The 13,313-nt window shown below is 43.1% G+C and overlaps 1 protein-coding gene across 1 annotated transcript in view; it reads left to right on the forward strand.

Annotated features, from left to right (window-relative positions):
* Positions 1-13,313, forward strand: part of TTN (titin) — a 240,366-nt gene that overhangs the window by 48,709 nt on the left and 178,344 nt on the right. The window contains exons 43-62 of the mRNA XM_050339889.1: positions 729-3,269; positions 3,956-4,234; positions 5,334-5,897; positions 6,346-6,627; positions 6,740-7,018; positions 7,389-7,667; positions 7,764-8,042; positions 8,165-8,452; positions 8,573-8,851; positions 8,952-9,233; positions 9,340-9,618; positions 9,727-10,005; positions 10,100-10,378; positions 10,497-10,784; positions 10,884-11,162; positions 11,311-11,592; positions 11,718-11,996; positions 12,132-12,410; positions 12,501-12,779; positions 12,906-13,193. Coding sequence (XP_050195846.1) covers positions 729-3,269; positions 3,956-4,234; positions 5,334-5,897; positions 6,346-6,627; positions 6,740-7,018; positions 7,389-7,667; positions 7,764-8,042; positions 8,165-8,452; positions 8,573-8,851; positions 8,952-9,233; positions 9,340-9,618; positions 9,727-10,005; positions 10,100-10,378; positions 10,497-10,784; positions 10,884-11,162; positions 11,311-11,592; positions 11,718-11,996; positions 12,132-12,410; positions 12,501-12,779; positions 12,906-13,193 — 8,163 coding nt within the window. The remainder of the gene's footprint in view (positions 1-728; positions 3,270-3,955; positions 4,235-5,333; positions 5,898-6,345; positions 6,628-6,739; positions 7,019-7,388; positions 7,668-7,763; positions 8,043-8,164; positions 8,453-8,572; positions 8,852-8,951; positions 9,234-9,339; positions 9,619-9,726; positions 10,006-10,099; positions 10,379-10,496; positions 10,785-10,883; positions 11,163-11,310; positions 11,593-11,717; positions 11,997-12,131; positions 12,411-12,500; positions 12,780-12,905; positions 13,194-13,313) is intronic.

Consider the following 13,313-nt stretch of genomic DNA (forward strand, 5'->3'; position numbering starts at 1 on the left):
ATGTGCCACATTGTGACAGAAAGCAGAAATTTAGATCAATAACATTAAATCAAGGGTGCAGACTTGTGATTTTTATGATAATTGTGCTGTAAACTTAAGGGTCTAATGACAAAACCAGGACAAAGCTGGTAAGGGAGAGGCAATCTCTTGGTTTATTAGACAAAACAGAGAGTTTAAAGAGATTGACTATGCACCAGAGTAAAAGTCAGGATGCTGAAAAGATTGTAGGATTGTTGGTTGTTTTTTTGTTTGGGGGATTTTTTTTTTCCAATTTTTATTCTGGCATTCTTTTTTCTTGGTGTTTTGAATTAAATCAAGGTCTTAGCACTGTTCTGCTCTACTTATTTGTATAGATGTACAGACAAGTATGTATGACACGTACCGCTTTAATTATACCTGTGAAATGCATCAATGTTGCTTGATTGTGACTTGCATGGTGCACCCGGGGAGGGGGTATGCCTAACCCATACTGTGATGTCAGGTTTAAAGAGACACCCATGCTGATCCAGATAGGAAATTCCTAAGTAACCTGACAGCACAGCATGTCTTGCTGGTTTTGGCAGGCGTGTATTTGACAGCAAGGGGACCTCATGTTCATTGCTAGCTGTTTTACAGTACAGGGAAAGCCTCTGGCTATAAAAAAAATAGTTTCCCTAACACTGTTTATTGCTATATATGAGCGTTCTCATAAATATTCTAGTAAAACTGAACAATTTTTTTCCACACAGCCGTCGCTAGGTCTCTTATTGCCTCTTCTGAGGACGGAAGAAATGAAGGCTACAGCAGCGGCCTTCAGTTTCCTGATAGAGAAAAAACACTTGAATTTGAGCCTGGAAAACCAGTTTATGTCACCAAAGAAAAGATAAAAATGGAGGAGGAGGGGAAAGCCCCTGTTTTCCTCAAACAGGTCTCCAATGTTGAAGTTTGGCAGGGAGATGTAGCTAGGCTCTCTGTTAGTGTTACTGGCAACCCCAAACCCAAAATTGAGTGGTTCTTCAACAGCAGGAAGCTAACCTCGACCATGGACTGTAAGTTAGTGTTTGCTGGCAATGACCACAGCCTCATCCTCCCATATGCGGGTGTGCAGGATGAGGGTGAGTACACATGCGTGGCCAGCAATGCACATGGTGAGACCACATGCAGCGCCCACCTCCATGTGCGGCAGCGGATACCAGGATTCCCCTGCTTTGCCAGGGAGCCCGACAGTGTGCAGTGTGCCCCGGGCTCCACTGCAGTCTTTGAGTACACAGTAGCAGGGAAGCCGTGCCCTGATGTGCTGTGGTTCAAGGGGAGCGAGCAGCTCTTCTCTGATGCGCGTCGTTCCATGGCTCACCACCCTGACGGTTCCGGCTCCCTGACAGTGTGGGACTGTATGGAGGAGGACACCGGGCTCTACACGTGCAGGGCGGTGAGTGCTCTGGGAGAGGCCACGTGCTCTGCTGAGCTCCTCGTGCTGCCCAAGGAGCATGCTGTCTGCAGGCAGAGCCCAGCCTTGCAGCATTCTGCAGTGGCAGAGGACCAAAGCCCCATCTTCTATGAGGAGGCTGGTGAGCTTCCTGCTGTGGAAGGTGCACTCAGTCTTGAGGCCATGAGGGAGCCTCTGGCCCTCCTTCAGCTCCAGATGAACCAGGCCACGCACATGTTGCCCAGGGAGGACATCTTGCCTGGCCTGCCACCAACCTGTCTGGCTGCGCAGAGTGTTGAAGAGATGCTCGCCCAAGTGGCCATAACACAAGAGAGCAGTGGGCTTCTGGAAGAAGCACTGCAAATCCTCCCTGGTGGCCCACAGGGCGTGGTGCCTGCAGCAGCAACAGAGACACAACTGCCAGGCTGCCTTGGGACTGTAGCTGTACACATACCCTTGATCAAAGAGAAAGTCATTCCCAAGGCAGCAGAGCAACTGGCTGCTCTGAAGACAGAGGTTTCCCAAGTCCTTCTACAGGTGTCAAGCACCACTGAGAGCTGTGCCATAGAGGGTGACCAAATCCAGGTCCTTGAAGGCTTTCAGGCAACACAAGGGGAGCTGAAGGCTGAACCTAGATTTCCCTCTGAATTGGCCTTCACTGGGGGCCAAGCTGTCCCTCTGGAGAACATTTCTTCCCTGGAAACAGTAGAGGAAGATTTTGCTGCAAGAATACATGAAGGACAGGCTGTGAGATTTCCCTTGGTGCTTGAAGAAAACCAGTTCCTGGAGGAGGAACATGTTGATCTTTCCAGCCCACCTAAGCAGTGGAAAATAGCAGAGGGGCAACCCCATGAAAAAATGCTCTCTGACCAGCTCCAGCCCAGCCAAGTCCTCAACAAAGAGAGTCAACTCACTCTTGTTCCCAACAGCTGCAACTTAGACATAAAGTCTCGAATTAAAAATGCACTGAAAGCTACAGTGGTAAGTGAGAAAAACTTCTTATTTTCAGAATGGTTGGCTGATAAAGAAAATGTTGAAGTACAGACAATAAACATCACTAAGGAGAAGAAACATACCTTGTGCACCTACGTTGTGACGGCAGGACAATGCAGTCCCATAGAAATCCCAGTCTCGCTGGAAGAAATCAACATTCATACAGCTGACCAGAAAACAGTTTTGAAGGAAGCTTTTTATTCTCTTTGTGAAGATCTCTTGACAGATGAAAAATGCAAAGCATTTCCATTCTATCCCAATCCACTTCTCACAGTAAAATCCTGTGATGAAACTTCTGAGCTGGAGCCCCAGCAGGCTGAGACGACTATGGAGGCAGAAATACCATTGGAGCAACCTTTGCCTGCACAAGTAATCAACACTGTGACTGGGCGTGGTCAAATCAAGGATGTGGGTGTGGCTGTAGTCACTGCTGAAGTAGCTTCTGCAGGTCTTCCCACTCAGACACCCACAGAAATACTGAAAAAGAAAGAGAAAACAGAAGAAATATGTGAGGAAGAGGGCAAGGAGGGTCTGGAAACTAGAGTTACAGGGGAAACTGGGAAGTTACAGGCTGAGCTGGGCGAAGAGAATTGTGCCATCATACACAGCAAACTGGTTGACATTGTTGTGGAGGAAGAGGAGAGTGTCAGGCTGGTGTCTGTCATAACAAATGTCAGTGAGGTGAACTGGTACTTTGAGGGTAAACTGGTATCTTCAGGCAACAAATTCAAGTGTTTGCAAGATCAGGACACATACACTCTAGTAATAAACAAAGTGTGCGGGGAGATTCACCAAGGAGAGTACATCTGTGAGGCGCTGAATCAAGGTGGAAAAAGAGCAACAGCAGCAAAACTCACAGTTGTTAAAAGAGGTTGGATTATGGGGATAAAATTCTGCCTTTTTAATACACTGCTCTACTAATAAACCTGCCCTACTATGTGTCTGTACTTTGGATACAGATACAATATTAATACCATCATGCCACTAATCAGAGGGTCCCCTTCTCTCTGGATTGATGGTCTCCTTTTACCACATTGCAAAGCCTCTCACTTCCATTACCCCAGTCTTTGGTCAGGAACTTTGTTGCTTCATTGCACCAGCATGGTCAGGACAAAGCTGCATCTCCATCTCAACCACTTCTCCCTTTGGAGAAGTTGCCTGGGAAGTGGACCTACTCTTCTCATTTTTCCCACTGCTGCACCCTCTCTCACTCCTTAAAGTCATTGCACAGATTCACCATGATTTCTTATTCACATCATTATTTCTCACAAATCCAGGATAGTATACTATGTGTTCCATTGCTGTTGTGCATTGCTATTTCACTTTGTTTTTCCAGTATCACCACAGTGTTTCCTGATGTCATTAGGCACCGTAAGACTGTCCACTGAGCCTAGTACTGCTTTCATTTCTTACAGATATTTTTTTCTTTTACAGTCACTTTATGTGAATTGCAAGTATGTCACAGTTTCCTTTTTTTTTTTCAGTCTGTCACTTAACTGTTATTTTTCAGAATGTCAGCAGGCAGGGTTTTGAGTTACTCTCTGCTTCTGATTTCAGTTGCACCTATCCTGAGGAGAAGGCTCGAACCCCTGGAGGTGGCTGTAAATCATGTGGCCAAGTTTACCTGTGAGGTAGAGATGGCTCCCAATGTCAAGTTCCAGTGGTACAAAGCCGGACGAGAGATATATGATGGGGACAAATACTCCATTCGCACTTCCAACTACCTCTCCACGCTGGAGATCCCAAGGCCTCAAGTTGTTGACTGTGGAGAATACAGCTGTAAGGCTTCCAATCAGCATGGCAGTGTAAGCTCTACAGCTGTTTTAACAGTAACAGGTAAGTACAGATTTTTAAGCACTTCTTCTCCATAGAATATCTTGGTGTATTGTAATGCTTTCACTGCTACACTTACACTTGTAGGGCTCTTGATTGCCATTATAATACATAATCCATACCTAATGTTGGCAGGCATAAGCACAGAGAAGAAATAAGTTCTCAGAATGCTGCTTTCCAATACTTTCTCTACTAGAAAAGGGAGTCAGTGTGAAAAGTTTAAGAAGGAAAGAAAAAAGGGAAAAGAGAGCAGGAGGAACAAGACTGTCAACAGAATAAGATTACTTTGTGAATACATTCTTGAAAAAGATTTATTTACCTTCCAGACAACAAGAAATAGACTTTTAAATCTGATTTCTTAGTGTAATAGTCACTGTGTGATTATCCTAGAACCCTGTGTTTATCCTGCGCTATGCTTGCGACACAGGTCATGCATCTCTGCATACCTGAACATCTTTGTGCTGTGGCCTAAGAGGAACTCTGCAATTGGGCAAATAGATCTTCTTAAGCAAACAAAAGAGGGTCTAAAGGGTTTCAGTTTGCAAATTTTTTATCTATTGAGAGCTATACAATTCTCTTTATTTTTTCTTTAACAAACAAACAAAAAACCCAACAACAAAACAAAAAAAACAAGCCACTGTCTTTTGGACATTTAGTGTATGACAATTTTTTACTCTGACTTTTCTCTTTGTGGGAGGAGTCTCCCTTTGGTCTTTGCTAAGTGCTAGCTGCTAGAGATTAACACAAGATGCATGAACTGTAAAATGCGTGCAAACTGACCCGTCTTGAGAGAACACTACACAAACATGTCAGTCTTGGGGGAGGAAGTTCCGGCTCTTGGTTTATTTTCCTTCAGTTCGTATATTGCTCCAGAGACTCAAAATTCAAACTCTGGAGCAATACATAGACCGAAGAAGTACCAACCAAAAGCCAAAATTTATCATCTTTAACACCTCTTATCTCCTTCACTGCTGGTTTCTTTTGCTTAAGAGTGTCCAGTAACAAGCTGGCCTCTCTTGCTCTCTGTTGCTGGTAAATGTGGAGAAAGCACGTAGGCTCTGTTCCTCACCTCTGGATAACATTGAACCCCTTTGTTTTGCAGAAGCGTTTCCACCAACGTTTCTTACCAGACCTGAATCTATCACTACTTTTGTGGGCAAAAGTGCCAAGTTCCTGTGTACTGTTTCGGGCACTCCAGTCATCGACGTCACCTGGCAGAAAGATGGCACGACCATTTCACCTTCAGACCACCATAAAATCTCCAAAATGGAAAATAAACATGTTTTAGAAATTTCCCTTCTCACCACCAGTGACAGAGGGGTTTACACATGCAAAGCTTCCAACAAGTTTGGGGCTGATATTTGCCAGGCTGAAATGGTCATTATAGACAAACCCCACTTCATTAAAGTTTTGCAGTCAGTGCAGTCAGCAGTTAATAAAAAAATACGTCTTGAATGTCAGGTAGATGAAGACAGAAAAGTAACTGTAGGGTGGACAAAGGATGGAAATAAAATCCCTCCAGGCAAAGATTATAAGATTGACTTTGAAGACAAAATAGCCTCACTTGAGATTCCTCTGGCTAAAGTCAAGGATTCAGGCCACTATGTGTGCACTGCCTCAAATGAGGCTGGAAGCAGCTCCTCTTCTGCCAGCGTCACAGTCAGAGGTAAGATAGTTCTATGCTACCTTTACCTTTTCTCTTCTTGCGTTCCCCATTTCTTCTTTTTTAGGCAAAAGACTTCTTTGGCCTGAAGTTACACGGAATTCTTCTCAGACCTGCTACACTGTCCATTCCCCTCTAACTCTTTTGCCTTGCTGCCTTCCAGTGCACCCTGTGTTACTTCAATAGTTTTTTTGCCAGAGAAATCCAAGAATTGCTCCTGCATACAGGGGAGAGATGAACAAAGAGGGCAAGCAAAACCACAGGAGCTGCAGTTCAGTGAAGATTATGCTGGTCTCTTGTGAAGTCATATTTTGTTCTTGTTCAACGAACCAATCTTTCAGAACTGTGTATTTCAGTCTTCTTTCCTTTTTCTCTTTCCTTACCCTTTCCTTTTCCATTTTCTTCCCCTTTTTACCATCTCTTCCTCTCTCTTCCCTTTTCCCGTTTTTAGAACCACCGTCCTTTGTGAAGAAAGTCGATCCATCTTATTTACTGACCCCAGGTGACTCTGCACGCCTTCAATGCAAAATCAAAGGGTCTCCTGAAATCCAGGTTACTTGGTTCAAGAACAATAAGGAAATCCATGAAAGCAACACACACAGGATGTCCTTTGTCAATTCTGTGGCTGTGTTAGATATTTTGGAGATGAAAGTTGATGACAGTGGGACCTACTCATGTGAAGTTGTAAATGAGGTTGGAAGTGACAGCTGCACCACTGAAGTGGTTGTCAAAGGTCTGTCCTTCCTGTTGCTGCCAGTCACTTTCTTGAGAAAAACCTTCTCTTTCTTTTTCTTTTTTTTTTTTTTTTGGCATGATTGACTAATTCTTTCTTGCTGCTTTTATAGAGCCTCCGTCTTTCATCCGAACACTCGAACCTGCAGAGGTAGTGAAGGGAACAAACACCGTTCTTCAGTGTGAGGTTGCTGGCACTGGACCATTTGAAATTAGCTGGTACAAAGACAAGAAACAGATTCGCAGTAGTAAAAAATACAGGTTGACCTCTCAGAAAGCTGTTATTTCTCTGGAGGTGTCCGCATTTAATAGTGCAGATGTCGGTGAATACGAGTGTGTGATAGCTAATGAAGTTGGGAAGTGCATGTGCAGTGCCACATACATCTTGAAAGGTCAGTGGGAGAGAGAAAACTCCACTTACTGATGGGATTGGTGAAAACCTCTTATTTCTTAAAAGGTCTTTTCTTTGGATTTGGGGGTGGCTGGGGAGAGTGGGGAGAGAGAGTATCTTCTTCTCTTAAATTCTTTGTGTATCTTAACTCTTATCTGGCATCAAACCTGTGAAGTTGAAGGACATTGAGATTAAAGGGCCATGCATTAGCTCCCAGCTGGAGAATGCTGCTCTTCTACTTGCCTGCTCTTCTGTTGAATTGCTACATGTATTGCACATACGGTCTTATAAAACTGTCTTGAAGTAGCAGATTTCATGGGATGATTTAGTAGCAAATAAGTATTTTTTCTTCTCTCTCTTCTTTGAACTAGAACCACCATCTTTTGTTAAGAAAATTGAAAATGTGACAGCTCTGGCTGGAGATAGTATTACGTTACAGGCCGTGGTGAAAGGGTCAGAGCCTATTTCTGTGATGTGGATGAAGGGCAAAGACATTATTAAAGATGATAACAATGTGAGAGTGACGTTTGATCATGGTCTAGCAACTCTACAAATTACTGGTGTCCAGCTGAGCTCTGGTGGCAAATACACCTGCGTCGCTGAGAATGATGCAGGAAGTCAGTCCTGCTTTGGTGAACTAGCAGTGAAAGGTTAGTGGAGAAGGGCTGTGATCCCCACAGTCTCCCACCTGAGAGAAAGAGCAATTTCCTTTTGTCCTTAACACCAGTTGTTTAATTCTGTTGTAGAACCTGCCAAAATAATTGAAAAAGCTGAAGTGATCCAGGTTACAGCAGGGGAACCAGCTATTTTGGAGTACACTGTCACAGGCACTCCAGAGCTAAAAAGCAAATGGTTCAAAGATGGAAGGCCACTACCTGCCAGCAAAAAATATAGGATCAGCTTCAAAAATAACATTGCCCAGCTCAAGTTTTACGCCACTGAAATGCAGGACAGTGGCGAATACACCTTTGAGATATCCAATGATGTGGGCATCAGCTCTTGTACTACCAGCTTCACTGTGCTAGGTTGGTACTGACCTTTTCCAAAGAGCTCTGTTGCTCTGCCCTGCACCCAACAGAGCCAGAAGCAGAAGACCATACCTGTTTTGCTCATGTGTTTGTTTCTGTAATTTTTTTCACTCTCACAGATCGCACTCTCCCTCCCTTCTTTACTAAACCACTGAAGAATATTGACAGCATCATTAACACCTCGTGCCGCCTAGACTGCAAAATTTCAGGTTCTCTTCCAATGACCGTCTCTTGGTTCAAGCAGGACACCGAGATCACTACAAGTGCCAAGTACACAGTACATTTTGCAGAAGGCTCAGCATCTTTGGAAATCAAACACCTAGATTCAAGTGATGCTGGTGTCTACATTTGCAGAGCCACAAACTCTGCTGGTAGCAAAGAGAGCAGTAGTACTTTGTTTATAAAAGGTTTGGCAATTTGTTTTGTATTTCTTGGAATTTTGCTTTTCATGTGATAATACTTTTCTTTCCCGAAATGAAGGCCATGTGTCTTACTCTTGACAATTTTTTCCTTTCAACGCAATCTAGAGCCACCTAGCTTCATTGTAGAACCAGCGTCTCAAGATGTACTGCCTGCATCAACTGTACATTTCAAAGGCACATTTAAAGGCACAACACCACTGACAGTGAAATGGTTTAAAGGTGATACTGAGCTTGTGACAGGAGGAGCCTGCTACATTATGACAGAAGCATTAGCAAGTTACTTGGAGCTTTATGCAGTCAAACCAGCAGACTCTGGAAAATACACCTGCAAAGTCTCCAATGTAGCTGGTTCAGTAACATGCAGTGCAAACTTATTTGTGAAAGGTTTGCATTCTTACTCTCTTTTAAAATTCTAGCTGCTGGATTGACCCAGTGGCACTCTTTCTTGCCTTCTTTGTTCTGAACGTTCTTCTTAAATTCACAGAACCTGCTGCCTTCAAGGAGAAGCTAGAGCCAACCCATCTGGTAAAGAAAGGTGGATATGTTGAGTTGACCTGTGAAGTCACTGGTACTCCTGAGATTAAAATCACATGGTTCAAGGATGATAGAGAGCTAAAAGAGAGTGAAAAATACAGAATGTCTTTTGCAAAATCTTTGGCAATACTCCGTGTTTCAGAAGTTGATACTGAAGACAGTGGAGAATACATTTGTGAGGCCAAAAATGATGCTGGAAAAGATATTTGCAGTAGTGTTGTTACAGTCAAAGGTGTGTGTGACATCCAGCTGCACAGTTTGTGTCTTTTTTAAACTCAGTACAGTGTTAGAGGCTTCAGAAGTATGACTAATACAATTGCACTCTCTTTTTGCACTAGAATCACCTTATTTTAGCAAGGAGTTTCAATCCATGGAAGTCTTGAAGGATTCTGATGTGGTTTTGGAGTGTGAGGTGCTTGGCACGCCGCCCTTTGAAGTGTTTTGGGTGAAAGATGATAAACCCGTGCGGAGCAGTAAGAAGCACAGAATAAGCATTGAAAAATCTTTGATTAGTCTCCACGTTTTCAGGTTTGATGCTTCTGATGTTGGCGAGTATCAATGTAGAGTAACAAACGATGTTGGGAGCTGCCTCTGCAGTTCAGAGGTCACACTGAAAGGTTAGTTCAAAGTGTAGAACACCACTAGCATGCTTTTAGCCCAATGTGGTATCTATGCCACAGTTATGCACCAAACCCATACTTACATAGCCGCTTTCTTTCTGCCAGAGCCTCCACAGTTTTTGAAGAGGATAGAAAACATTAGTTCCCTTCGAGGGGGCACAGTTGTCTTTCAGGCTGCTATTAAAGGCTCCTTGCCCATCACTGTGTCCTGGTTGAAAGACAATGATGAAGTAATTGAAGACAGCAATATCAAAATGACCTTTGTGAACAATGTTGCCACTCTTCTGGTGAGATCTATTGAGCTGAAACATGATGGGAAGTATTTCTGTCAGGCTAAAAATGAGGCAGGAATTCAGAGGTGTTCTGCTCTACTGACTGTCAAAGGTTGGTCTTACCCTGAGGGCTTGCAGTGATCTCAAATGGTTCCCTTGTGATTTTTACAGATGCCCTTAACACGCTATCTCCTTGTTTACAACAGAACCTGCTACAATTGTGGACAAGGCTGTGTCAATAGATGTGACTGAGGGAGACCCAGCAACCTTGCAGTGTAAATTTTCGGGAACAAAACCTATTACAGCCAAATGGTTCAAAGATGGCAAGGAACTGACATTAGGCCCAAAATATAAGATCAGTATTACAGATACTGTCTCAGTCCTAAAGGTGCTTCATGCAGAAAAGAAGGATAGTGGAGAATACGTTTTTGAGGTTCACAATGACGTTGGGAGCAGTAGCTGTTCTGCCAGCATTAACGTCCTAGGTGTGTATGGGCTTCCTCTTACCATTGGTTTTAGATTCAAAATCTTTTCTCCTGAGCTGATATCTGCCACAATCAAGGTTGAATTTCATACTTTATCTTTTTACTTTTTCTTGGATAGATCTCATTATACCACCTAAGTTCACAAAAAAACTCAAGAAGATGGACAGCATTAAGGGGTCTTTTGTCCACCTGGAGTGCATAGTGTCTGGTTCACATCCTATAAGTATCCAGTGGTACAAGGATGGCCAAGAAATAACAGCAAGTGAAAAGCATAAATATTCTTTCCATGATAATACTGCATTTCTGGAAATAAATAAACTGGAAGGCACAGACACTGGCTCTTACACCTGTGAAGCAACAAATAAAGCAGGAAGCAACCAATGCAGCGGGTTCTTAACAGTCAAAGGTTTGAGTTTCTTCTTTGTCTTATGTTAGGTCTCTCATTCATAATTTTGGATTTCTCTGTCTCAGAGTAATCCCCTTTCTTCCTTTTTGCGTGTTATAGAGCCACCATATTTTGTGGAAAAACCCCAGTCTCAAGAGGTTGTGCCCAATGCCAGGGTTCAGTTCAAAGCACTGGTGAAAGGGTCTACTCCTCTGCAGATAAAGTGGTTTAAAGACAGCCAGGAGCTCCTGTCTGGAGCCAATCGATCTGTCTGGAAGGATGACACATCTAGTGTACTGGAACTCTTCTCAGCTAGAACGTCTGATTCCGGGAACTACACTTGTCAGATAAGCAATGATGTGGGGACTGCAACTTGCAAAGCAACTCTGTTTGTAAAAGGTGTGCAGCCCAATCTCCTACATTTTTTGATTCTGATTTTTCTGTGCAATTTTGGTGGGAGGGGGAGGAAACCTTTTTATTTCTTTGAATTCTATATTTTATTCCCACCTTAAATACTAAAAACCTCAACTCTCTGTCCATCTTCTAGAGCCCCCAAGATTTATTCAGATGCCAACTTCTGTAGTAGCTTTGCGTGAAGGACAGTCCACCACTTTTCAGTGCCAGGTAGTAGGCACACCAGAGATCCACATTACATGGTACCTGGATGGGAATGAAGTGACTGACCAGGCTAAGTACGGCATCTCCTTCATAGATGGATTAGCCACTTTGAAAGTCACTCAGGCCAGAGTGGCAGACAGTGGGATTTATGTTTGCGAAGCCCACAATGATGCAGGTAGTGAGAGCTGCAGCGTTGAGCTGAAAGTAAAAGGTTGGTTTTGAACATCTTGTCATCTATGTCACATATCTGGGGTGAGGAAGTAGGAAATACTTCTTCTCCCCTCAAAACTGTTCAGGTTACTATTTACTAAAGGTTACTATCATTCTTCTTTATAGAGCCTCCAACCTTTGTTCGGGAATTGAGTCCCACCAAGGTAGTGAAGGGCTCAGAGGCCACACTAGAGTGTGAGGTGACTGGTACTCCTCCATTTGAGGTGAAGTGGCTGAAGAACAATAAGGAGATGTTCAGCAGCAAAAAATATGCCATCTCCACCAAAGAATCAGTATTTACTCTTAATGTGACTAACTGTGATGTCTCGGATGTTGGTGAATATCAGTGTATTATATCAAATGAAGGTGGGAGCTGTTCTTGCAGCACAAGGCTCAGCTTGAAAGGTCAGTCCTCTAGGAAGCACACCTCAAACATTATACCCCCTAGCTAAACTGTAGTGACTAGGATTACTTTATATGATCTCTCTTTCCCCTCTTCCCTTTCCATGACTTCTCTTCCAAACAAAACTCACACAACAGAACCACCGTCCTTCATCAAGAAGCTGGAGAATGTCACTAGCATTTTGAAAGGTGATGCGTTCTTTCAGTGCATCGTAGCAGGTGCTCAACCCTTATCTGTGTCATGGATAAAAGATGAGAAAATACTAGAAGATGATGAGCATCACCATATTACCTTTGAGAACAACGTGGCCACACTGAAGCTTGCTAATGTTGACCTCAGCCACAGAGGGAGATACACCTGTCAGGCAAAGAATGAATCTGGCTTGGAGAAGTGTTTTGCTTTGCTCTTTGTACAAGGTGTGTGCAAGGTGTGACCTTGATGAATATTTGAAAGTCAGTCCCCTGTCTACATAGCTAACTGTCATTTTTATACTCTTCATACCTCAGAGCCTGCACGGATCATAGAAAAGGCTAAATCACTTAAAGTCACTGAAAGAGACCCTGTGACTTTGGAGTGTACTGTGGCTGGGACACCAGAGCTCCGAATAAGATGGTACAAAGATGGTAAACAGCTCCTGCCCAGTAGATACTACACAATGACCTTTGAAAATAATGTGGCCAGTTTCAGGATTGAACCTGTATCAAAGGAGGACAGTGGTACATACAGTTTTAAGGTTGAAAATGACTTTGGAAGTAGCACCTGTGAAGCTGTTCTGACTGTGCTAGGTTTGTATTGACATATGGGAAATTTGCCAATCCAGTGAGGGAATGAAAAAAAAAAATAATCATTTCTGTGAAAGATAAGCAAGAAGTTAACCAGTGTGTTTTTGCAATTTTTTTTTTGTTGGGCAGATCAATCAATTCCTCCTGTATTTATCAAAAAGCTAACCAAAAAGGATACTGTTCTGGGATCTTCTATCCAAATGGAGTGCAAAGTCTCTGGGTCACTCCCCGTTACTGCAAAATGGTTTAAGGATGGAAAAGAGATAACTGACAGTGCAAAATATAGAAGTCTGTGCCATGAGAACACTATGTCACTTGAGATTGCTAATCTAGAGCTGGCAGACAGTGCAAATTACACATGCAGTGTCTCTAATGTTGCTGGAAACGATTCTTGCAGTGCTGTCCTGACTGTGAAAGGTTTGAAACTCTTTTAATACTTCTTATTTGTGATAGATGCTGAAAAAAATACCTTAAATCTTGTCCTAACATAACACTCTTATACATCTTACTGTTAATACTAAAAACTTGGTCTCCATT

Source organism: Myiozetetes cayanensis, unplaced genomic scaffold (genome assembly GCF_022539395.1).
Source record: "Myiozetetes cayanensis isolate MyiCay16 unplaced genomic scaffold, myiCay2020 scf9, whole genome shotgun sequence".
In the NCBI taxonomy this organism is placed as follows: Eukaryota; Metazoa; Chordata; class Aves; order Passeriformes; family Tyrannidae; genus Myiozetetes; species Myiozetetes cayanensis.